A 25991-nucleotide genomic window follows, 5' to 3' on the forward strand; every position below is an offset into this window, starting at 1 on the left:
CCCACATAGTCCTCCATAAGCATAATGGGCCCCACATAGTCCTCCATACAGAATAATGGGCCCCACATAGTCCTCCATACAGAATAATGGGCCCTACACAGTCCTCCATACAGAATAATGGCCCCACATAGTCCTCCATACAGAATAATGGGCCCCACATAGTCCTCCATACAGAATAATGGGCCCCACATAGTCCTCCATACAGAATAATGGGCCCCACATAGTCCTCCATACAGAATAATGGGCCTCACATAGTCCTCCATACAGTATAATGGGCCCCACATAGTCCTCCATACAGTATAATGGGCCCCACATAGTCCTCCATACAGTATGATGGGGGGGCAGTGCCAGCATCGCGGACCAAACATAATCACCCTGCAGGCCAGAATTTGACATGTGTGTATTAGACGATATCAATCCTACATATGTAATACAATAATATAACGGAGAAAATGGCAATGAATACGTATATGAAAACGAACGGCAGATCCATATGGCAGATGAGTGTAATGTAAATGATGGAAGAATCCCCAATAATCACAAGAATGGCGAACCGTCACCCTAAATGTACTTGTTAGTGATGGGAAGAGAGAGCTGAAGTGATTGCCATGAATAAGTGGACCCCAATGTAGTGTATGGGAGACTCATAACGGACAGGTCACACAGCCATAAAGGGAGCCTGTCAGTAGGTTGGTACATATGGAAGTAGTTGTATGGCTGTATAGGTGCTTGTCCCCCAATAGAAATGATTCGTCTTGTGGACAGATCTGATGTGCCAGTCCTGGGATATCAGCCATAGAAGCCATATGGAAATCAAGGAGGACGTGGTTTCTGCGTTAGATTCCCATGACTGCCACATCAGATCTCTGGGAAAAAAAAGTATAATTTTATTGGTGGTAAAGGGCCGTACAGCCGCACCACTACTTCTATATGTAAAATTGTGCTGACAGATTCCCTTTACACAGAGTAAAGTGTAACTCTATAAGTTATTTCCTGCTCTCTATAATATCTGGATATTCCTTGTAGAATGTTGGATGGTCGGCTCACCTGTGATCAGATCGCTGCTCAGCTCCGGCTGACTCCTAGTAGAGTCAGGCTTTTCCATAATTAGATTTTGCCCATCATTGGCGTCACCTTCTGGTGTTTCCTGATAGATATAATATATATAATTAATATGTTGATTAATTCAATAAATCACCAAATATATATATAAATCAGGGAGGTCTAAACCTGGATTTACTTGATTAATTTCAGTGTTGGGTGAAATGACTTTACACTGCAGCTCCTCTCCATCAGATCCAGATTAATATACTGCATGAGGGACTTGTATACACAACATACTCTACATGTAATAAGTCTATTATCTCAGCTGCAGCACTTACAAGCAGGAAAACTGACAATTGAGCAAGACAGAAATACAGACTTCCCACCACTGACCTGTGACTAGATCAGCAGAATACAGACTGTCATCACAGACGATGGAGCAGCAGAGACAGGAGACCACGAAATATCTTGTGTCTGCCAGGAGCTGACAAGGAGGCCTCTAAGATCTAACATAAGATCTTCTGATATCTGACTGAAGACGAGAAAACAAGGACTTGATAGAGAAGATAATGGGTTCTTACCAGGCGTTTCAATGAGCAGGCCGGACGTTCCAGTACAGATAGGACATTTTGGGCCAGTTCTTTAATAAAAGCCAAATCTCCATGTTGATATCTTTTTTCAGCCTATAAAGATGAAACCAGAAATTAAAATCCTGAGATGAGAAAAGCCAAGTATTATGGAGATGTTTTGTGCGAAGTGTCCGCCATTTACCTGCTGTACTAATGTCCTGATGTTCTGAAGTAAATCTGTCAAATACTCTGAGGTTAGATTACCTTCGTGGTATTTGGTCAGGCAGTCAACTACTAGCTTCACCACCAGCCGGCGAGTGAAGCTGAGGACGCCATCGGGTGGTAGATCAGGGCGATTGGTGGTAAGAATCGCCCATAGTGCGTCTATCTGAAGATTGTCCAGAAGAATTCCGGTCATATCAAGCAAAACCAAGTGCGGTCAGTCAGTCACTAGGTATAAAGCCAAACAAGGGCAGTCGTGACCTGTGTACATTGTATTAGTAGTGACTGTGACCTGTGATGTCATAATAACTGACCATCATCAGTGATGTCATGATGGAATCTTGGGATGGAATCTTAAAAGAGCATATAGAATCTGCCTAGCAATATTCAAAGTGAAACACCATAGAAAGTATTCAGACCCCTTTACATTTTTCACTCTTTGTTTCATTGCAGACATTTGGTAAATTCTAAAAAGTTCATATTTTTTTCTCATGAAAGTACACTCTGCACCCCATCTTGACTGAAAAAAACATAAATGTATAAATTTTTGCAAATTTATTAAAAAAGAAAAACTGAAATATCACATGGTCATAAGTATTCAGACCCCCTGCTCAATATTCAGTAGAAGCACCCTTTTGAGCTAGTACAGCCATGAGTCTTCTTGGGAATGATGCAACAAGTTTTTCACACCTGGATTTGGGGATCCTCTGCCATTCTTCCTTGCAGATCCTCTCCAGTTCCGTCAGGTTGGATGGTGAACGTTGGTGAACAGTCATTTTCAGCTCTCTCCAGAGATGCAAAGTTGGGTTTAGGTCAAGGATCTGGCTGGGCCAGTCAAGAATGGTCACAGAGGTGTTCTGAAGCAAATCCTTTGTTATTTTAGCTGTGTGCTTAGGGTCATTATCTTGTTGAAAAGTGAACCTTTGGCCAAGTCTAAAGTCCAGAGCACTATGGAAGAGGTTTTCATCCAGGATATCTCTGTACTTGGCCGCATTCATGTTTTCTTCAAGTGCAACCAGTCATCCTGTCCCTGCAGCTGAAAAACACCCCCACAGCATGATGCTGCCACCACCATGTTTCACTGTTGGGATTGTATTGGGCAGGTGATGAGCAGTGCCTGGTTTTCTCCACACATACCGCTTAGAATTATCACCAAAAAGTTCTATCTTCGTCTCATCAGACCAGAGAATCTTATTTCTCATAGTCTGGGAGTCCTTCATGTGTTTTTGAGCAAACTCTATGCGGGCTTTCATATGTCTTGCACTGAGGAGAGGCTTCCGTCGGGCCACTCTGCCATAAATGCCTGACTGGTGGAGGGCTGCAGTGATAGTTGACTTTGTGGAACTTTCTCCCATCTCCCTACTGCATCTCTGGAGCTCAGCCACAGTGATCTTGGGGTTCTTCTTTACCTGTATCACCAAGGCTCTTCTCCCAAAATTGCTCAGTTTGGCTGGACGGCCAGGTCTAGGAAGACTTCTGGTGGTCCCAAACTTCTTCCATTTAAGGATTATGGAGGCCACTGTGCTCTTAGGAACCTTGAGTAAAGCAGAAATTATTTTGTAACCTTGACCAGATCTGTGCCTTGCCACAGTTCTGTCTCTGAGCTCCTTGGGCAGTTCCTTTGAGCTCATGATTCTCATTTGGTCTGACATGCACTGTGAGCTGTGAGGTCTTATATAGACAGGTGTGTGCCTTTCCAAATCAAGTCCTATCAGTTTAATTAAACACAGCTGGACTCCAATGAAGGAGTAGAACCATCTCAAGGAGGATCACAAGGAAATGGACAACATGTGACTCAAATATGAGTGTCTGAGCAAAGGGACTGAATACTTATGACCATGTGATATTTCAGTATTTCTTGTTTAATAAATTTGCATGCATATGTCATCAATTCTGACGTATGCTCTGCATGAGCTCCCTTGTCACTGTGCAATATCCTTTTCAATTCACAGTGACAGTGCGCTCCCTTTGATGAGAAGTGAAGAGCTGGCAAGAGAGCGCACTGTTAGTGCACATTGCAAGGAGAGAACTTGACGAGCAAAGAGAAAAGAGGCCAACCCCACCCCCGAAAATGAGTAGAAGGGGTAGTAATGTTCTCGCCCGTTTGCTTGGATTTTACTGGTAAATTGAATTCACAGATAAGTTTTCCGTTCTCCAAGGATTTAACATGCATTATTATGATCTGGGGCCTCTCCGTACCCCAGAGCATAATAAATGTAAGATATAAAAAAAATTCTAAAAATATTTATACTCACCTCTCCAGCCATCATGGCTGCTCGCTGCTCACTATCCAGTCCTCTGAGCCTCTGTTGTGTGTCATCTCTGTCCCAGTGTTCCTCTAGACTGGGGCTTTCAGCTGTGAGTACGGCCAGGCTATGCTCAATGAACTCTGGGAAGCCATAGGCTTAAAGTGAATAACCTGCTATAGATGCGAAGTGACGGGAGTGCGGAGAACGGGACAGTGTGCAGGGAGCAGGGAGGGTGGCCAGAGAGGTGAACGATGAGGTATGGTTTTTGCTTTTTAACCTTTTGCTGGCTCTTTACAACTGACCGCCATTTTGCTGAATATGCATAAAATTGCAAATAATTACAAAAAATTTGAGTAGAAATCATTTTTATTTGAATGAATTCACCCATCTGTATCTGCTGCAATTAAAAATCCTTTCTCTCTTCCAACCCTCCTATTATCCTCTATGGCCTGATGTTCTCTTTTTACACATCAGATTCTAGTCATTACCTCGGGGTCATGGATGTGAGTCCCCCACAACTCAATGGATAATCATGGACCCTACTATGGTAATATGGACGTATCTGCTGCACCAATATGATCACAAACCCTGTGATCCATGTGTTAAGGCTCAGCCATTGGTGCTGGACATTTATGGAGTGGAGCAGGGAGACATTATAAGGGTTTTCCCACAACAAGTGATTTGTCCTTTCTAGATCAGTGACAACCAAGGATTGTGCAGAGAGCTGAAACAAAGAAGCTTTCACTTGAGTCTCAGTAGATCTGAGATGTGAATTCATTGGATCAGGACATGAAAAATGGAGAACATCACACTGATATGCAACACAGTCATTGATTATTTTCTGCACATTTGCCCCAAATTTAAAGAAGTAATGAGGGACATGGGGCAACTGTTGTTCTGTATGGTATCCCAACAATTAAACATGCATGATACATATTCTTGATATACTATAAGTTCCAGAAATATGTTTCTTTTGGATGCAATAAAGTGTCATTACACATAAAAGTTTAATTTATTTATGTTTTCTTTTATTACTAATAGTATGGAAGGTTGGGGCTCACAATCAAATTCCCTATCAGTATGTCTTTGGAGTGTGGGAGGAAACCGGAGAACCCGGAGGAAACCCACGCAAACACAGGGAGAACATACAGACTCCTTGCAGACGTTGTCCGTGGTGGGAACCCAGGATACAAGCGCTACAAGGCTACAGTGCTAACCACTGAGCCACCGTGCTGCCCATCACCAGGCACAGAAACAATAGCCATAATCATAGTCAGGAAGACAGCCGAGGTTAGATGCCAGGTGATCAGTAAAAGCCACATAAGGCTAGCAGTATGAATATTGCAGAAGCAGACATCACCGGAACATGTCCGGGTAGAGATGTAACAGTGAGAAGGTCCTGGTGAAGGTCCTTCCAAACAGGTACAGCACTGATGGTGGATCTGCTGTACTTCCGGGCGCTAGATACGGAGGTTTCATGTCTTTTAGATGACTTCAGTGGAACTGCAACAACCAGCAAATATGCGGGCAGCCCTGGATAATCCACGCCGGCAGGATGATAAGATCCGACGGAAGATGGAACCTATGAGAAGAGAAGTAAATATAATGTAAGTGATGGGACTCCATATTACATGATACTACTGTGCGGTCACAGTGGCCGGACGGCAGAGGAATCTCACCACACAGAGGTCAGGGATCATCGTCAGCCATCATACATGTGACAATCCCATCACCGACAGACGACATCTGCTCCACATGAATTACGCTCACTGACCGACATCACACAACATGGAGCTGATTCTCACACTTACCTCGTCTCTTTTTCACCTGTTCTACATTTTCTGATTTTTGTTGCTCTTTAATCAGATTTGTTGAAGATTTTCTTTCCTCCTGAGCTGGAAAGTCTGATCAGAAAGTAAAAAAAACAAACATTGAGGATATATTCTTATAGGAACTGCTTTCCTGAGTCTTGAAGTAAACATTCACTTATTTGTGCTGTAGATATGTACATACCTGACAATGGGGACGATAATGGCACGCTGGTCATAGCATCGTCTCTATCAGATACAGAGGGGGAAACTTCTTTCTGCCTGTTTGGTGGAAGAAAAAAGGTGTAAGTCACAAATAAAAGTAGAATAAAAGGGGTTGTCTCACTAGAAGAACTCCCGACCATAAGGCCTAATAGGGCGTATGAAAGTCATAGTGGGGAAAGTCTCCTGCTCATTTCTACCTTCTATGGAGCAGGGCAGAAAACAAAGGATATCATGAACAATTTCTGAAGTCCAAACCACTATGACCGCTAACCATGGGGCAGTGGAGGCTGCATTTACCATTATGTTATTCATGTCCTACATTTGGTGTTGTGCACATATATCAGATTGGAGCTCACAGTAATGACCCCATAATATACTCACATTTCTGAGATTTCTGTAATGGATTCTGGTGAACAATCTGGCTGGGACTTGGGATCCTCATTGCTCATTGTCCTGGTAGCGGTGGCACAGAGCTATATTTGGACAAAAACAAGATAAAAATGCATTTGTTTTTCTTCACTTTAAAGAGGTTTTTCTTTTCTTTACATATTTTGCATTTATTGATGACATACTTACTTTAGAAAGCCTTTCAGAAGATGATGTAAAGTTTTGGAACTCAAGGCTATCATTGTCCTCGCTTGTGTCCTCCTCCTCCTCTGAGACAATATGTAGGTACATATCAGAGTGATCTACAACACATAAGTAACGACATGTTATTAGAGGTTGTGAGTGTAACACATGGTCACAGACATAGTCACAATTTTATCACTAACATTAATGGTTACTTATTGTCACATATTAGGGAAGACGAGACAAACTGACACTTAGTTTAGTTGACGTCTCATTCTACTTACCGATAAAGAAGCTGGTGTCTACATTTGATATCAGCTCAGGAACGTACTCTGGCTTCTCACTTAGAAGGTTGTCAAAGTTTACCTCACTCAGGAATGGATGTTCCTTGATCTCACCTGCTCCTCCTGGAAAAAGAAGACCAATAGTGACGCGGACATTGTCAGAGATTGCTCCATATTTAAACTTAATCATAATTTGACCTAAAGACATAACAGCCGACATGAAGGAAATACACTGAAAGTCAAAGTGTGGAAAACTAGAAATGGAAGAGCAGATAAAGAAAGGCTGATCCTCTTGGATGTGACTGATATGTCTTAGGTGTAGTAAGTGAATATTAATACTATCATATATGTTACCTGTCCCAAGTCTATGTGCAGGATTTGTTCTGAGCAGCTCAGTGATGAGATTCTGAGAATCAGGGGAAGGAGCAGAATCACAATCCCAAATTATGTCACCTGTAATGTAGAAAATAATAGAAAATAAAACCTCTTTATTGGACTGTAATATAAAGCAAAGCTTCAGATTAATACATCAAATAACTAAGCCAATCAGCAGTGGGAGGATTATTCTACTTACCACTGACAATCCTTTCAAAAAGTTTCTCTACAGAATTCCCATGAAACGGTACAGATCCCACAAGAAATTCATGTAGGATTATCCCCATTGACCACCAGTCAACAGGTCTTCCATAGCCTTGTTCCAGGATTACCTCTGGGGCTACGTAAGATGGGGTGCCACAGAACTGTAAATCGACAAAAGAAAGAGATGCAAATTATTAACTATTATTGTGACAAGTTCTCTCCATAAAAACACAATGACAGAAGATAAAATATCAGAGGAAAAGTTTCTAGAAATGAAACGTGTAGAGAGAAGAAACAATAGTTTGATGAGATTTGTAAGGAACAAGCGAAATTCCTGTAAGTGATGCCAACCTCGCGATCACAGAATTCTCTGGCGATGTCCTCAGCTAATTCCTGGTGGATGTTGGTTTTTGGGATCATGCGACCAAGTTTTGACAGCCCAAAATCTGTGACTTTAATGTGTCCATCAGATGTTATCAAGAGGCTGTGAAAGAAAAGAAGGTTTTAGCTGCTCAGACCGTGTGATAATAAATGATAACTCCCCCCGTTATTATACTACAAGGGTCACTTACTTGTCAGGCTTCAGGTCTCTGTGCATCACACCATAGCTGTGCAGGTATTCCACAGCAATAACTACTTCTGCAAAGTACAAGCGGGCCAATGGGACAGATAAAGGACCCCTGGTGCTTAGAAGGGTCATACAGTCTCCACCTATAGTAGAAAGGAAATATGACCGGTGAGGGGTTTTGCATAATGAGAAGTGAGTGGATATATTGGGGCAGGATAGAAAATATAGAAATATAATGTATAGTGCACAAAATATTAGTCTGAAGTCATGGTGAAATGTCGTCCATGCTACTATAAACATAACATGACGTGACGTCTCGTCTACAGCTGGAGATATCAACATGCTCAGTGTGGACATACAGGGAGATCACACAGATCAGTGACTTTCGAGGCATCTAGGTAATAGATAACTTATAGTAAATGCTTTGTGGGGATGTAAACCGTCCACGGGGACAAATACTAATTATATGATAGGCGATACGATATAAGCAGGCATGGGCTGGATATAATATAATGTACATGTCCTACCTCCAACATACTCCATGACTATACACAGGTGAGATTTAGTTGGAAAGGAGCAGAGCAGGGAGACCACAAAGGGACAATCTGCGTATGCTAGGATGTCCCTCTCCAGAAAGGCCCTCTCCACTTCCTTTGGAGTGTCCAGGCTCCGCTTGTCCATTTTCTTCATAGCAAAGGTCTGGTCTGAGTCTTTATGGTGCACTAAGTAGACGGCCCTGGAGAGAAGTAAAATCCAGGGTTTATAATGAATCATGATTAACAGTTCATCTATTGAAGTCATTATATGATGTTCTGTACTAATGTTTAATACTAGAAGTTTGGCTGTCTCTAGAAATATATGGCATCTAGAAAAGATGGCTCTACATCAGGGATGTCAAACTCAAACACACAAAGGGCCAAAATAAAAAACTTGGATAAAGTTGAGGGCCAACCAGTATACGGTATAATGGGCCCCACATGGTCATCCATACAGAATAATTATTATTATTATTTATTATTATTATCGTGCCATTTATTCCATGGCGCTTTACATGTGAAAAAAGGGGGTATACATAGCAAAAACATTTACATAATCTTAACAAAACGAGTCAGCGACTGGTACAGGAGGAGAGAGGACCCTGCCCGCGAGGGCTCACAATCTACAAGGGATGGGTGGGGATATAGTAGGTGGGGGTAGAGGAGGTAATGCAGTAATGTGGTGGAGCAGTGGTTACTGCAGGTTGTAGGCTTGTTGGAAGAGGTAGGTGTTCAGGTTTCTTTTGAAGGCTTCCACGGTAGACGAGAGTCTAGTGTGTTGGGGTAGAGAGTTGCAGAGTAGGGGGGATGCGCGGGAGAAATCTTGTATGCGATTGTGGGAAGAGGAGATAAGAGGGGAGTAGAAAAGGAGATCTTGTGAGGATCGGAGGTTGTGTGCAGGTAGGTACTGGGAGACTAAATCACAGATGTATGGAGGAGACAGGTTGTGGATGGCTTTGTATGCCATGGTTAGGGTTTTGAACTTGAGTCTCTGGGCAATGGGGAGCCAGTGAAGGGATTGACAGAGGGGAGAGGCCGAGGAATAGCGGGGGGGACAGGGGGATTAGTCGAGCAGCAGATTTTAGGATAGATTGGAGGGGCGCTGAGAGTGTTGGAGGGGAGGCCACAGTGCAGGAAGTTGCAGTAGTCAAGGCGGGAGATGATGAGGGCATGCACTAGTGTTTTTGCAGAGTCTTTGCTGAGGAATGCGCGCATCCGGGAGATATTTTTGAGCTGGAGTCGGCAGGAAGTGGAAAGGGCTTGGATATGTGGTTTGAAGGAGAGATCAGAGTCCAAGCTTACCCCAAGGCAGCGAGCTGGTGGGACTGGGGAGAGTGAACAGACATTGATGTTGATGGATAGGTCAAATGGGGGATATGAATGAGAGGGTGGAAAGATGATGAATTCTGTTTTATCCATGTTAAGTTTTAGAAATCTGGGACAGAAGAAGAATGAGATGGCGGACAGACATTGTGGGATTTTGGTTAGTAGGGAGGGGATATCGGGTCCAGAGAGGTAGATCTTGTGTGTCATCAGCATAGAGGGGATACTGAAAGCCGTGAGACTCTATGAGCTGTCCCAGGCCAAGGGTGTAGATGGTGAAGAGTATAGGTCCTAGAACTGAACCTTGGGTGACACCAACAGATAGGGGGTGAGATGAGAAGGTGGTGCGTGAGTGGGAGACGCTGAATGTCCTGTCTGTTAGGTATGAGGAGATCCAAGATAGGGCCAAGTCCGTGATGTCAAGAGATGAGAGAGTCTGTAGTAAGAGGGAATGGTCAGCTGTGTCGAAGGCAGATGACAGGTCCAGAAGAAGGAGGATGGAGTAGTGTCGCTTGGATTTGGCGGTTAGTAGGTAGTTGGTGACTTTGGTCAGGGCAGTTTCAGTCGAGTGATGCGGTCGGAAGCCAGATTGTAATCAGTTGAAGAGGGAACATGAGGAGAGATGGGAGGACAGTTCAAGGTGGACATGTTGTTCTAGTAGTTTTGAGGCATAGGGGAGAAGTGATATGGGACGGTAGCTAGTCAGAGAGGATGGGTCAAGGGAGGGCTTTTTGTGGATGGGTGTGATTGAGGCATGTTTGAAACATGAGGGGAAGACACCGGTTGTTAGTGACAGATTGAAGAGGTGCGTTAGGGTTGGGATGAAGACTGTGGTAAGGTTAGGGATGAGGTGGGATGGGATTGCGTCAAGTTCACAGGTGGTGAGGTGTCATTTGGAGAGTAAGTAGGAGACATGACCAAATATAGTCCTAACTACAGAATAATGGGCCACACATAGTCCTCCATGCAGAATAATGGGCCCACATAGTCCTCCATATAGAATAATAGGTGACACATAGTCTTCCATACAGAATAATGGGCCATATATAGTCCCCCATACAGAATAATGGGCCCTACATAGTCATTCATACAGAATAATGGGCCCCACATAGTCCTCCATACAGAATGATGGGCCCCACATAGTCCTCCATACAGTATAATGGGCCCCACACAGTGCTCCATACAGTATAATGGGCCCCACACAGTCCTCCATACAGAATAATGGGCCCCACATTGTCCTCCATACAGAATAATGGGCCCCACATAGTCCCCCATACAGAAAAATGGGCCCCACATAGTCCTCCATACAGAATAAATTGCCCCACATATGGGTGGCGGTTCTGGTGTCGCGGGCCAAATCTAACCATCCTGCGAGCCAGATTTGGCCCATGGGTCAGAATATGACACGCATGCTCTACATAAAGGATCACGATGCATAATGCCATGTCAGCCCAAGTCCTTACCCAGGTCACACTACAGATGAGAGAATCTACAGAAATTCTTTTTGGGCAGATTCACAGAATTTAATCAGTAGATTTGATTCAGTCCAAGTAAAAACTGGTCCAAATTTCCAAATTTAAAGTGCTGCAATGATTGTGAAAAGATGTTATCTCTCTGTAATAACACTGTATGGTAGAGCACAGAGGCAGAAGCATTGGAATAGGGAACCCTGAGAAATGTGGGTGACGCCAACAGAAATCTTACCCAAAAGCTCCACCGCTGATCAGTTTGGAGGTTTCATAGTCGCTCTTACACGGCTTTCTCACAGGGTGTAAGGAATCGATCGCATTCTATAAAAGAATAAGGGATAGAGATATCTCGTGGTTATATGGGGGTAATATTGGACACGTCATTCATACCCCATGATCTGACGATAGACAGACATCCCCTCTATGATACTTACACTGGCAGATTCAAGGATCTCCGGGATTTCACAGATTTCACTATCGGGATTCGCCAGCACAGTTGTTTCTAAAATAGTGATAAAATGGTAAAGAAATAAAACGTATTAGACCAGAGATGTCAAATTCAAATACAGAGAGGGCCAAAATAAAAAACTTGGACAAAGGTGCAGGCTAAGAGGTATACAGTATAATGCACCCTATATAGTCCTCCATAAAGTATACTGGGCCCCTCATAGTCCTCCATATAGAATAATGGGCCCCACATAGTACTCTATACAGAAATAATGGGCCCCTCATAGTCCTCCATATAGAATAATGGGCCCCACATAGTACTCTATACAGAAATAATGGGCCCCATATAGTCCTCCATACAGAATAATGGGCCCTACATAGTCCACCATACAGAATAATGGGCCCTACATAGTCCTCCATACGGAATAATGGTCACCACGTAGTCCTCCATACGGAATAATGGGCCCCACAAAGTCCTCCATAAAGAATAATGGGCCCCACTTAGTCCTCCATAGAGAAAAATGAGCCCCACATAGTATTCTATAGAGAAAAATGGGCCCCACATACTCCTCCATACAGAATAATGGGCCCTACATTGTCCTCCATAGAGAATAATGGGCACCACATAGTCCTCCATACAGAATAATGGGCCCCACATAGTCCTCCATAGAGAATAATGAGCCCCACATAGTAGGCTATACAGAAAAATGGGCCCCACATACTCCTCCTTACAGAAAAATGGGCCCCACATAGTCCTCCATACAGAATAATGGGCCCTACATAGTCCTCCATACAGAATAATGGGCCTCACATAGTCCTCCATACAGAATAATGGGCCCTACATAGTCCACCATACAGAATAATGGGCCCTACATAGTCCTCCATACGGAATAATGGTCACCACGTAGTCCTCCATACGGAATAATGGGCCCCACAAAGTCCTCCATAAAGAATAATGGGCCCCACTTAGTCCTCCATAGAGAAAAATGAGCCCCACATAGTACTCTATAGAGAAAAATGGGCCCCATATACTCCTCCATACAGAATAATGGGCCCTACATTGTCCTCCATAGAGAATAATGGGCACCACATAGTCCTCCATACAGAATAATGGGCCCCACATAGTCCTCCATAGAGAATAATGAGCCCCACATAGTAGGCTATACAGAAAAATGGGCCCCACATACTCCTCCTTACAGAAAAATGGGCCCCACATAGTCCTCCATACAGAATAATGGGCCCTACATAGTCCTCCATACAGAATAATGGGCCTCACATAGTCCTCCATACAGAATAATGGGCCCCACAAAGTCCTCCATACAGAATAATGGGCCCCACATAGTCCTCCATACAGAATAATGGGCCCCACATAGTCCTCCATACAGAATAATGGGCCTCACATAGTCCTCTATACAGTATAATGGGCCCCACATAGTCCTCCATACAGTATAATGGGCCCCACATAGTCCTCCATACGGTATGATGGGGGGGCAGTGCCAGCATCGCGGACCAAACATAATCACCCTGCAGGCCAGAATTTGACATGTGTGTATTAGACGATATCAATCCTACATATGTAATACAATAATATAACGGAGAAAATGGCAATGAATACGTATATGAAAACGAACGGCAGATCCATATGGCAGATGAGTGTAATGTAAATGATGGAAGAATCCCCAATAATCACAAGAATGGCGAACCGTCACCCTAAATGTACTTGTTAGTGATGGGAAGAGAGAGCTGAAGTGATTGCCATGAATAAGTGGACCCCAATGTAGTGTATGGGAGACTCATAACGGACAGGTCACACAGCCATAAAGGGAGCCTGTCAGTAGGTTGGTACATATGGAAGTAGTTGTATGGCTGTATAGGTGCTTGTCCCCCAATAGAAATGATTCGTCTTGTGGACAGATCTGATGTGCCAGTCCTGGGATATCAGCCATAGAAGCCATATGGAAATCAAGGAGGACGTGGTTTCTGCGTTAGATTCCCATGACTGCCACATCAGATCTCTGGGAAAAAAAAAGTATAATTTTATTGGTGGTAAAGGGCCGTACAGCCGCACCACTACTTCTATATGTAAAATTGTGCTGACAGATTCCCTTTACACAGAGTAAAGTGTAACTCTATAAGTTATTTCCTGCTCTCTATAATATCTGGATATTCCTTGTAGAATGTTGGATGGTCGGCTCACCTGTGATCAGATCGCTGCTCAGCTCCGGCTGACTCCTAGTAGAGTCAGGCTTTTCCATAATTAGATTTTGCCCATCATTGGCGTCACCTTCTGGTGTTTCCTGATAGATATAATATATATAATTAATATGTTGATTAATTCAATAAATCACCAAATATATATATAAATCAGGGAGGTCTAAACCTGGATTTACTTGATTAATTTCAGTGTTGGGTGAAATGACTTTACACTGCAGCTCCTCTCCATCAGATCCAGATTAATATACTGCATGAGGGACTTGTATACACAACATACTCTACATGTAATAAGTCTATTATCTCAGCTGCAGCACTTACAAGCAGGAAAACTGACAATTGAGCAAGACAGAAATACAGACTTCCCACCACTGACCTGTGACTAGATCAGCAGAATACAGACTGTCATCACAGACGATGGAGCAGCAGAGACAGGCGACCACGAAATATCTTGTGTCTGCCAGGAGCTGACAAGGAGGCCTCTAAGATCTAACATAAGATCTTCTGATATCTGACTGAAGACGAGAAAACAAGGACGTGATAGAGAAGATAATGGGTTCTTACCAGGCGTTCCAATGAGCAGGCCGGACGTTCCAGTACAGATAGGACATTTTGGGCCAGTTCTTTAATAAAAGCCAAATCTCCATGTTGATATCTTTTTTCAGCCTATGAAGATGAAACCAGAAATTAAAATCCTGAGATGAGAAAAGCCAAGTATTATGGAGATGTTTTGTGCGAAGTGTCCGCCATTTACCTGCTGTACTAATGTCCTGATGTTCTGAAGTAAATCCGTCAAATACTCTGAGGTTAGATTACCTTCGTGGTATTTGGTCAGGCAGTCAACTACTAGCTTCACCACCAGCCGGCGAGTGAAGCTGAGGACGCCATCGGGTGGTAGATCAGGGCGATTGGTGGTAAGAATCGCCCATAGTGCGTCTATCTGAAGATTGTCCAGAAGAATTCCGGTCATATCAAGCAAAACCAAGTGCGGTCAGTCAGTCACTAGGTATAAAGCCAAACAAGGGCAGTCGTGACCTGTGTACATTGTATTAGTAGTGACTGTCACCTGTGATGTCATAATAACTGACCATCATCAGTGATGTCATGATGGAATCTTGGGATGGAATCTTAAAAGAGCATATAGAATCTGCCTAGCAATATTCAAAGTGAAACACCATAGAAAGTATTCAGACTCCTTTACATTTTTCTCTCTTTGTTTCATTGCAGACATTTGGTAAATTCTAAAAAGTTCATATTTTTTTCTCATGAAAGTACCCTCTGCACCCCATCTTGACTGAAAAAAAACAGAAATGTAGAAATTTTTGCAAATTTATCAAAAAAGAAAAACTGAAATATCACATGGTCATAAGTATTCAGCCATGAGTCTTCTTTGGAATGATGCAACAAGTTTTTCACACCTGGATTTGGGGATCCTCTGCCATTCTTCCTTGCAGATCCTCTCCAGTTCCGTCAGGTTGGATGGTGAACGTTGGTGGACAGTCATTTTCAGGTCTCTCCAGAGATGATAAGTTGGGTTTAGGTCAGGGCTCTGGCTGGGCCAGTCAAGAATGGACACAGAGTTGTTCTGAAGCAAATCCTTTGTTATTTTAGCGGTGTGCTTAGGGTCATTATCTTGTTGAAAAGTGAACCTTTGGCCAAGTCTAAAGTCCAGAACACTATGTGATGCGCCCCCTGGGCAAGAGGGGCACCCGGCTTCTGGGGGTTGTAGTCTCCGTGGAGGTGACCCGGTCCCGTGGCTCAGGGTGGTCAGGCCAATGGCGGTCTTTTGTGGGGGCTTTTATGGGTTAATATCCGACTACGCCACCCGTGGATTGCGGTCGGCGCGGACCGCCGCTGCAAGGCAGACGGCTGGGGCCGATGGTGTGTGCAGCTGAGGTAGTGTGACTCCCCACGGGAAGAGTGGAGCCCCAGGGCAGTGTAGTAGATGATGGGAGTGATGGTGCGAGCGTCCCAGCACTAGTAGTGCTGGCGCGGCGATGAAGCACAGAGACGTGGGATTGCAGTTCAAAGGCTTTACTCACAGTTCTTTATATTCCAAATCACTTCGGTACCTGTAGTGACTGCCCAAGCCGTGCTGAGTCCACAAGGCAAGGGGCTCGGTCAACCCCCAGGCAATTCCAGAGTGTGGCACAGGACTCCCTTCGATTCCTTTCTCTGGCCGTGCCCCACCAGTGACACTACTTTTGTCCAACTGCCTCGGGCCTTCTCTTGGGATGTTGGATGTCCACTTCCCTGACCATATGTGGTGTGCCTTTCTAGTAGGTGTAGTGAGGGGTCGCACCAAGACGTGATCATGACCGCCGGTCCTTGGCTAAGGATTAGTCGCCTCCACCAACTTGGGATCCGGTACCCTGTCTGCCAACCCGTCACCCGCAATCTCCTGGGCCTTTGGGGTTCCTTCTGCCTTCGTGTCTCTGGGCTTCTCTTAGTGTTCCGTTCCTTTCTTCCTTTCCTTTCTGTTCCTCTCTGCTGGTCCTGTCCTCTCTGCTGTTTCTGGCCTTCACTCCAGGCCTGCCTCGTGGAGCTGGGCCCAGACTGAGCCACAGCTCCCTGTCAGCCCTCTCTGGCTGAGCTCCTCTCCTCTTCTCCTCCTGACTGAACTGACCTTCTAAGATGGTGCCCACCTTTTATACCTCCCTCTCTGTGTATGAGCCCAGGTGACTTGCAACCAATGGGCTCCTGCCTATGCCCAGAGACCGTCCCCTCCTGCTCCTACATCACTGGGTTTTCCTCCCCCCTCCCCACTCCAGCCAGGGACAGATTCTGTCGTGCCTGCATTACTGTCTAATGGAAGCACCATTGAGCTGTCCCCCGGAAATGGGGTGTGTGTGATGCATGCAGCCTACCGAGTCTTGGTCCACACTCCATCCTTACCCGGGAGTGGGATATCACACCTCTGGCAGAGGTGCAATACCCCTGTAGCGGCCGAACCCTCGGGGCGCTACATTTGGAAGAGGTTTTCATCCAGGATATCTCTGTACTTGGCCGCATTCATGTTTTCTTCAATTGCAACCAGTCGTCCTGTCCCTGCAGCTGGAAAACACCCCCACAGCATGATGCTGCCACCACCATGTGTCACTGTTGGGATTGTATTGGGCAGGTAACATAGTAACATAGTTTTTAAGGTTGAAGGAAGACTAAGTCCATCTAGTTCAACCCATAGCCTAACATGTTGATCCAGAGGAAGGCTAAAAAAACCCATGTGGTAAACACTAAGCTCCACAATGGGAAAAAAAATTCCTTCCCGACTCCATACGACAATCAGACTAGTTCCCTGGATCAACGCCCTATCAAGGAATCTAGTATATATAACCTGTAATATTATACTTTTCAAGAAAGGCATCCATGCCCTTCTTAAATTTTAATAGTGAATCACTCATTACAACATCATGCGGCAGAGAGTTCCATAGGTGATGAGCAGTGCCTGGTTTTCTCCACACATATCGCTTAGAATTATCACCAAAAAGCTCTATCTTTGTCTCATCAGACCAGAGAATCTTATTTCTCATAGTCTGGGAGTCCTTCATGTGTTTTTGAGCAAACTCTATGCGGGCTTTCATATGTCCTGCACTGAGGAGAGGCTCTGCCATAAATGCCTGACTGGTGGAGGGCTGCAGTGATAGTTGACTTTGTGGAACTTTCTCCCATCTCCCTACTGCATATCTGGAGCTCAGCCACAGTGATCTTGGGGTTCTTCTTTACCTCTATCACCAAGGCCCCTTCTCCCAAAATTGCTCAGTTTGGCTGGACAGCCAGGTCTAGGAAGACTTCTGGTGGTCACAAACTTCTTCCTTTTAAGGATTACGGAGGCCCCTGTGCTCTTAGGAACCTTGAGTAATGCAGAAATTCTTTTGTAACCTTGACCAGATCTGTGCCTTGCCACAATTCTGTCTCTGAGCTCCTTGGGCAGTTCCTTTGAGCTCATGATTCTCATTTGGTCTGACATGTACTGTGAGATGTGAAGTCTTATATAAACAGGTGTGTGCCTTTCCAAATCAAATCCTATCAGTTTAATTAAACACAGCTGGACTCCAATGAAGGAGTAGAACCATCTCAAGGAGGATCACAAGGAAATGGACAGCATGTGACTCAAATATGAGTGTCTGAGCAAAGGGTCTGAATACTTATGACCATGTGATATTTCAGTTTTTCTTGTTTAATAAATTTGCAAAAATGTCTACATTTCTGTTTTTTTCAGTCAAGATGGGGTGCAGAGTGTTTCTTTAATGAGAAAAAAATGAACATTTTAGAATTTATCAAATGGTTGCAATGAAACAAAGAGTGGAAAATTTAAAGGCGTCTGAATCCTTTCCATACCTACTGTAGTGTCATTAATTCCACAGCGCTTCACCGACAATATCGGCACTGTGCCCATTGGGGCACAATCTAGATTCCCTATCAGTATGTCTTTGGAGTGTGGGAGGAAACAGGAGATCCCGGAGGAAACCCACACAAACACAGGGAGAACATACAAACTCCTTGCAGAAGTTGTCCTTGGTGGGATTTGAACGAGCGTGCGCAGTGAAGCTGTGTAGTTCCCAGCTTCACTGTGTGGGGCCAGAGCTGCTCGTCACAGCGCGTGCGCGGCTCCCAGAGATGCAAAACGCGTCTGGCGATGACAAATACTGCGCAAGCACCAGATACTTGCATCAGCACAAGCCGGGGGTCACTGAGAATTCAAATGCGTGGGCGGCAACAACGATGACTAAATGCAAGGAATCACACTCCTATGACTAAACGAGCAGGTAGGATATGCATATATAAAGTGTTTTATACACATTATCTTTGTGCCGATTTTAATGGAAAAAGTGTGTTAGTGATGCACATTGCATCACTAACCATGCAATGGGGGCAGTTTAGATAGTACACAGGACATGACAGGTTCCCTTTAAATGTATTATTACTTTTTTCTTTTATTAAAATTTGGGTAATGTTTCTCCTTGCAGAGACTGACATGTCAAGTCTGACATGCCAAGGTGAGGAGAGTTTTAAGCCGCAATACTCCTCTAGGAAATATGCAAATTGTCTCTTCAGAAAGGAAGATGGCTAGTGCCAGCTACAGTCATATGAAAAAGTTTGGGCACCCCTATTAATCTTAAGCTTAATGTTTTATAAAAATTGGTGTTTTTGCAACAGCTATTTCAGTTTGATATATGTAATAACTGTTGGACACAGTAATGTTTCTGCCTTGAAATGAGGTTTATTGTACTAACAGAAAATGTGCAATCTGCATTCAAACAAAATTTGAAAGGTGCATAAGTATGGGCACACTTATCATTTTCTTGTTTTAAATACTCCTACCTACTTTTTACTGACTTACTAAAGCACTTTTTTTGGTTTTGTAACCTCATGGAGCTTTGAACTTTATAGCCAGGTGTATGCAATCATGAGAAAAGCTACTTAAAGTGGCCACTTGCAAGTTGTTCTCCTGTTTGAATCTCCTCTGAAGAGTGGCATCATGTGCTCCTCAAAACAACTGTCAAATGATCTGAAAACAAAGATTATTCAACATAGTTGTTCAGGGGAAGCATACAAAAAGCTGTCTCAGAGATTTAACCTGTCAGTTTCCACTGTGAGGAACATAGTAAGGAAATGGAAGAACACAGGGACAGTTCTTGTTAAGGCCAGAAGTGGCAGGCCAAGAAAAACATCAGAAAGGCAGAAAAGAAGAATGGTGAGATCAGTCAAGTACAATCCTCAGACCACCTCCAGAGAGCTGCAGCATCAACTTGCTGCAGATGGTGTCACTGTGCATCCGTCAACTATACAAGGCACTTTGCACAAGGAGAAGCTGTATGGGAGAGTGATGCGAAAGAAGCCGTTTCTACAAGCACGCCACAAACAGAGTTGGCTGAGGTATGCAAAAGCACATTTGGAGAAGCCAATTTCTTTTTGGAAGAAGGTCCTGTGGACTGATGAAATCAAGATTGAGTTATTTGGTCATACAAAAAGGCGTTATGCATGGTGGCAAAAAAACACAGCATTCCAAGAAAAACACTTGCTACCCACAGTAAAATTTGGTGGAGGTTCCATCATGCTTTGGGGCTGTGTGGTCAATGCTGGCACTGGGAATCTTGTTAAAGTTGAGGGACGCATGGATTCCACTCAGTATCAGCAGATTCTTGACAATAGTGTTCAAGAATCAGTGATAAATATGAAGTTACAAAGTGGATGGATCTTTCAGCAAGACAATGATCCAAAACACCGCTCCAAATCTACTCAGGCATTCATGCAGAGGAACAATTACAATGTTCTGGAATGGCCATCCCAGTCCCCAGACCTGAATATCCTTGAACATCTGTGGGATCATTTGAAGAGGGCTGTCCATCCTCGGCGATCATCAAACTTAACTGAACTGGAATTGTTTTGTAAAGAGGAATGGTCAAAAATACCTTCATCCAGGATCCAGGAAATCATTAAAAGCTACAGGAAGCGACTAGAGGCTGTTATTTTTGCAAAAGGAGGATCTACTAACTATTAATGTCACTTTTCTGGTGAGGTGCCCATACTTATGCACCTGTCAAATTTTGTTTGAATGCAGATTGCACATTTTCTGTTAGTACAATGAACCTCATTTCAAGGCAGAAACATTACTGTATCCAACAGTTATTACATATATCAAACTGAAATAGCGGTTGCAAAAACACCAATTTTTATAGAACATTAAGCTTAAGATTAATAGGGGTGCCCAAACTTTTTCATATGACTGTATTGGAAGCAATCCTAAAAGTCAATATAGACTCTCATGTCACATGACTTAGGATTAAAGCCAAAACCTAGTGTAACACCGATAGGTGTATTGCAAAAGTATAGCAGTGCTTGAGACATAGAGAAACTAAGTAAAGTGGTGGTCAGGTTTCAGCCTCTTCACCTCAGCCATTTCTCTGAGCACTGAACACCTTGTACTTTTGTGTCTTGTCCAGTGGTGGTCGGGTTTAAGCCTCCTCACATCGGCCATTTCTCTTAGCACTGAACACCTTGTACTTCTGTGTCTTGTTCAGTGGTGGTCGGGTTTCAGCCTCCTCACCTCGGCCGTGTCTCTGAGCACTGAACACCTTGTACTACTGGCCTCCAGGTAGGTTACAGCTCTGGAGTATGGCAGCACTGGAGGATAATGGCTTTCTGATCACTTCACATTTGATTCTTCTCAAATTTTTGGCAGTTAATTTGCGTCTCTTTTTCTCAACACATTTTTTGTGACCCATATACACCACCTGATTTGCTTCATCCAATAAGCATCAAGTTTATACATCACAGAGTTGGAAAATCTGCACTAAAATGATGATATAGTCACAATACTCATTGCCTAAGAACTGTACACACAGTGTATAATGAGATTTAACCCCTTAATGACCGCCAATATACATAAAAAAAGTGGTTACGTAAAAAAAAAAAGTGTGATCCGGTGTAAAAATCATTTCTCTTTCCTCTGACATGATTTAACATGTTTGAGGAGAGAGAAATTATGTCCCCAAGCCCTCCACGGTATCTTAGTATGGGAATCACCATCCCCCGGCCCTCCTCCACCAGTTCCCGAAACAAAATGGCGCGCACATGTGCAGTGCACCCGTTGAGATCTGCTGGACAGCACCCGGCAAACGCAGGCATTATTCTTATTGGTTCCTGACTTTTGATCACTGTGATAGACCCCATCACTGTGATCAAAAGCCCAATAATTAGTAAGTATGGTAGCGTCAGGGAAATATTAAAGTCAGGAAAATGTTCTTCTACATTTGCCTGACATAGATGTTCACCCCCCCCTCCCTTACTCCCCTTCTGCTCAGCACAAAAGCCCCAATTAACACACGCCTGAGAATTAACTTACACAAACAAATGCCAGCCAAGGCGTGTAATAACTTAATTTAGAAGCAAGCATCTTGTCCCTGGAAGAGGTAAGGGGTAATTACTGGCAGGGTTGCAGAAATTCACATGTAACTGGGAAAGTTGCTTTCCCAAGCGTCAAAGAGAGTTTAACAGAAATTTCCAGCTGCCGACTCCAAAATGAAATATGAAATATTGTGAGTTCCATACGTCCGACAGCAACGGGACCCATATGTTTAGTGAATATATCAACCCAGGAATGTATATGTAGTTTTCCAGGGCTGTAAGCAAAATCAGGGAGCTGTAGCGCAAAAAACACCAGAATAGCAGACTGTGACTATGCGATGTGTGGTTTCTAACTGAAGATAAAATCATAAGGGAAAATATGGCATCGTTTGCACGCTTCTGCGATCATCAAGCAATGAGTTATCGCAGAAGTTAGTGTTTTTAATAAAAGTGTACAGGCTGGAGACCGGCCCACATGATGTCAGCACAGGGGGTGTGTGGACAGATCTCCCCTTAGGTATAAGAGAACTAAGGGACAGTACAGACTCACTCATTGCCAGGGGGGAATAAGAATTATAAGCAATGGATCCTGTTCGATAACAGCAAAATCAACTGGGGAGCCCCATCTCCACCTATATTGAAACGTCTCAGCGATCATATAGTGTAAGTTATCTTCTTTTATCCTGTTTATTTTATGTAACTGCCTATGTATTTTAATGTCTCCTTTGTAACATACTTGTATATATTTTTCTTTAACACTGCCTCCCTTTTGGATTAAGTATAAAATGTAATAGTCCTGTTCCTTTTGTTCTGTAATCATTCCCTTACCCAAAGCCATACCAGCTACCAAAATGCAGACGTCCAGCCAGGCCTGTATTATATTTAAAACTCAGCCGGTGGTGGCAGAGAATAATAATAATTGGGCTATCGTGAAGCTGACAGTGACCGCACAGAGGGCGTTAAACACGGATTCCAGGCTTTGGGACCCAGAGGTGTGACACCATATGTTCACTGGTTGCTTACCCATACCTACGCAGCAGTAGTCTGGATCGCGTGCTCGCGACTCCGGACGAAATACTGACAGCGTGACGGCACTTGATCTCCCGTGTCGTCCCTGTGTTGGAATCCCTGACAGGTAGTACTTGGGCTGTGCCTCGCTGTGTACACCCTTGATAACACACCCCCACCCTGTGTCTTCACACTAGTCAGATTACATTTTTAATTTTTTTTTATTTTATAATTTGTTTTTTTTCATTCTTTGCTGTTAGGGTTAGACTTAGGGTTAGGTTTAGGGTTTTGTCAAAAGTCACAAAAAAAATTATCAAGATATGATGACATATTCAATATGACGATATAATGTGATCAAATTCTGTGTAGTACCTGTGGGTTAAAAATGGTCACTATACCCCTAGATAAAATCCTTGAGGGGTGTAGTGTCTAAAATGTGGTCAGTTGTGGGGGGTTTCTGCTGTTTTTGCGCCTCAGGGGCTCTCCAAATGTGACATGTTGCCCCCAATCTACTCGTATTTCAGCCCATTTGTGTTCCAAAATTCAAATATTGCTCCTTCCACTCCAAGCTCTGCCATTTGTCCAAACAGAACTTTTGGACTACATGTGAGGTATAGTCGCGGTTGTAAGAAAGTGGGTAACAAACTGTGGCGTCCACTTTTTGGTGTTATTTCTTGCAAAAGTGAAAAAATTGGGGCTAAAGCAACATTTTAGATGTAAAATGTAATTTTTTTTTTCATTCCACTTTGCATTAATTCCTGTGTAGCACTTGAAGGCTTAAAAAAATTCCGGACAACAGTTTTGAAGAATTTGAGGGCTGTGGTTTTTAAAATGGTAACACATTTTGATAAATTTCCAATATATAGGCCCCTCAAAGTCCATTGAAATCTGAATAGGTCCTTAAAGTAACAGGTTTTGTAAATTTGTTGAAAAAAGGAGAAATTGCTACTAAATTTTTAACCCCTCTAACATCCTAACAAAATAAAATGACATTTGAAAAATGATGCAGATGCAAAGTAGACATACGGGACATGTTATTTATTAATTATTTTGTACAGCGTGACTAACTGGTTTAAGGATATAAAGATTGAGAGTTTGAAAATTGTGATTTTTGTTCAAAATTTTTGCCAAAAATTGCGATATTTTGACAAATAAATGCAAGTTATATTGAATTTTTTTTACTACTTTCATGAAGTACAATATGTCACGAAAAAACATTCTCAGAATTAGTGGAATATGTTGAAGCATTTCAGAGTTATTACCTCATAAAAGTGACAGTGCTCAGAATTCTAAAATTTGGCCTGGTCATTAAGGTCAAGATTAGCTCGGTCAGTAAAGATTTAAAAGGGGGCTTGATGATTTTCTCACAACAATTTGCATTGTGGGTTGTAAATTATCCAGTGACATAGATGTATAACTGGTTCAGAACTTGATGAACCTATGCCGTTTTTCCACCTATGTAATATACAACATCAGGGGAATCCAGTTTCCTATGTTAAAGACTTTTTCATTTAATTGTTGGAGTGATGGCATTTTGGAAGTAGATGAAAGGTTTATTGACTTTAAAAGCAACTTAAATGCCAGAAGAAATAATGCATCAGACATTGCATCCTTCATTCTCACAGGAGTCATTTTTCTCTCTTACTCACTAACTCTATGAATAATTTAATAAGCCTTTTATGCTCCCATCATCACTTCACCATGGATCGGGTCAGATAATGCACCAATAGTTTTCAATACACTTAATATTACTCTGACGTTGCCACCACTACAACATAGTGATGTCTGGATATTGCTGGGTATCTTCCGCTTATTATGTATCTAAATATTACTCCCATCAGTGTACATTGTAGTTATATCTGAGAAGTGTGCCTGCAAATGTAGCAGAGCTGAATGTGTCCGTCACTCTATGAACCCTGAAAATTGTTTGATTTACGCTAATGTGGTACAGTTTACCTCTAGTTCTATGAAGAAAAAAAATAAGTTGCCTGCTCTCCAATGCAAAATTTGTAACAGGGTCATCCTCTTGCAAGGAGATGGACATATTGCCCAGTTCCCCCTTGAAGACATCAGTGCTGTGTACAATGTAGAGTGTAATGAGCATAACGTCATGCCTTATTGTAAAGGTGATGTGTAACGTGAATTATGTTGTGATGCATTGTAGTGTTCTGGCCAGCAACAGAGAGTGAGTAGGGTAAGATAGAGTTAAAAGTTGGGACTAGCCCATAGTGGGAAGGGATAGTGCAATGGACAGACACAGTTTCCTGTTAGAAAGTCAGTTAAGGCTCAGTGAGTGAACAAGACGGACATAAGGTCCAGTGTGTGCAGTGGCGCAGTTCGTGGGTGTCACTTAGCCGAAAGAGGAGACCAAAGCAGAGAATAGGGAGCTTCTGGATACCAGGAGAGAAGAGAAAGAGTTCACTGAGCTACAGAGTGATCAAGGTGAGACATGTCAGTGGACTGACCGGAGGACTAGGAGGCTAAGTGAGCCGGGTCCTGGTACTGGACGGACCAGAACACGGAACGAAGTAGACGTCCTGGGCAGGGGGTTACTTAGGTGTCGACAAGCTAGTTTCCGCCATATTGGCATTATCCCTTTAAAAGGGAAAAGACGAGGAACCGCGAGAGGAAAAGATGACTTTCACGGACTGTAATGCGGTACTAGGCTGGACTGTGCAGAAACAAGTGAGACTAGTGGAGACTGGAACCAGAGAAGTGAAATAAGTGAAGAGAAAATGTAGAGATGCTCTGTGATATTGAAACATACGAGAAGAAATGTGCTACCTCATGTACTTAGCTGTCATCAGACTTTTGTTCAGTAAAACTATATTTTCAAAGAACAGGTGATCTCCCTCTTTGAACTGTCAAACATCTGGTCCTGGCAAACCAGCAACATTGGTTACATGTGGTCTACACGGGCATAACGCCCTCACAACACAAGCCCACACACCCAGCCAGGACCCACACTTTCATGTAGCATGTCGGGGCACAAGAGATGAGTACCTTGCCCACGGCTATTGCCCCATGCCAC

General features: G+C 43.3%; 1 protein-coding gene and 1 long non-coding RNA gene across 2 annotated transcripts in view; both read right to left on the reverse strand.

Annotated features, from left to right (window-relative positions):
- Window positions 1–6494: 6494 nt before the first annotated feature.
- On the reverse strand, window positions 6495–7970 carry LOC141270727 (microtubule-associated serine/threonine-protein kinase 3-like). The gene is made up of 6 exons (XM_073680864.1): window positions 7902–7970; window positions 7546–7711; window positions 7326–7424; window positions 6972–7094; window positions 6694–6806; window positions 6495–6590 (listed from the first exon to the last, which is right to left on the reverse strand). The coding sequence occupies exons 1-6, from the start codon at window positions 7968–7970 to the stop codon at window positions 6495–6497; spliced, it is 666 nt and encodes a 221-aa protein (XP_073536965.1).
- A 6697-nt stretch (window positions 7971–14667) lies between these two features.
- Window positions 14668–25991, reverse strand: part of LOC141168603 (uncharacterized) — a 72482-nt gene continuing 61158 nt past the window's right edge. Inside the window, exon 3 of the long non-coding RNA XR_012252273.1 lies at window positions 14668–14770. This is a non-coding gene — a long non-coding RNA (uncharacterized lncRNA). The remainder of the gene's footprint in view (window positions 14771–25991) is intronic.

The sequence above is a fragment of the Phyllobates terribilis genome, unplaced genomic scaffold (genome assembly GCF_046119375.1).
Source record: "Phyllobates terribilis strain yellow unplaced genomic scaffold, ASM4611937v1 Scaffold_1__5_contigs__length_1240528914, whole genome shotgun sequence".
NCBI classification, from domain to species: Eukaryota; Metazoa; Chordata; class Amphibia; order Anura; family Dendrobatidae; genus Phyllobates; species Phyllobates terribilis.

Bases quoted from the DNA above. Each gene is read 5' to 3' on its own strand.
- LOC141270727 (XM_073680864.1), bottom strand. From the start codon at position 7,970: ATGATCCCAAAAACCAACATCCACCAGGAATTAGCTGAGGACATCGCC. The intron at 7,712-7,901 runs GTTGGCATCACT...GTCGATTTACAG, and splicing joins GAGAATTCTGTGATCGCGAG to TTCTGTGGCACCCCATCTTA. The intron at 7,095-7,325 runs GTAACATATATG...TTCTTTTTCCAG, and splicing joins TGCACATAGACTTGGGACAG to GAGGAGCAGGTGAGATCAAG.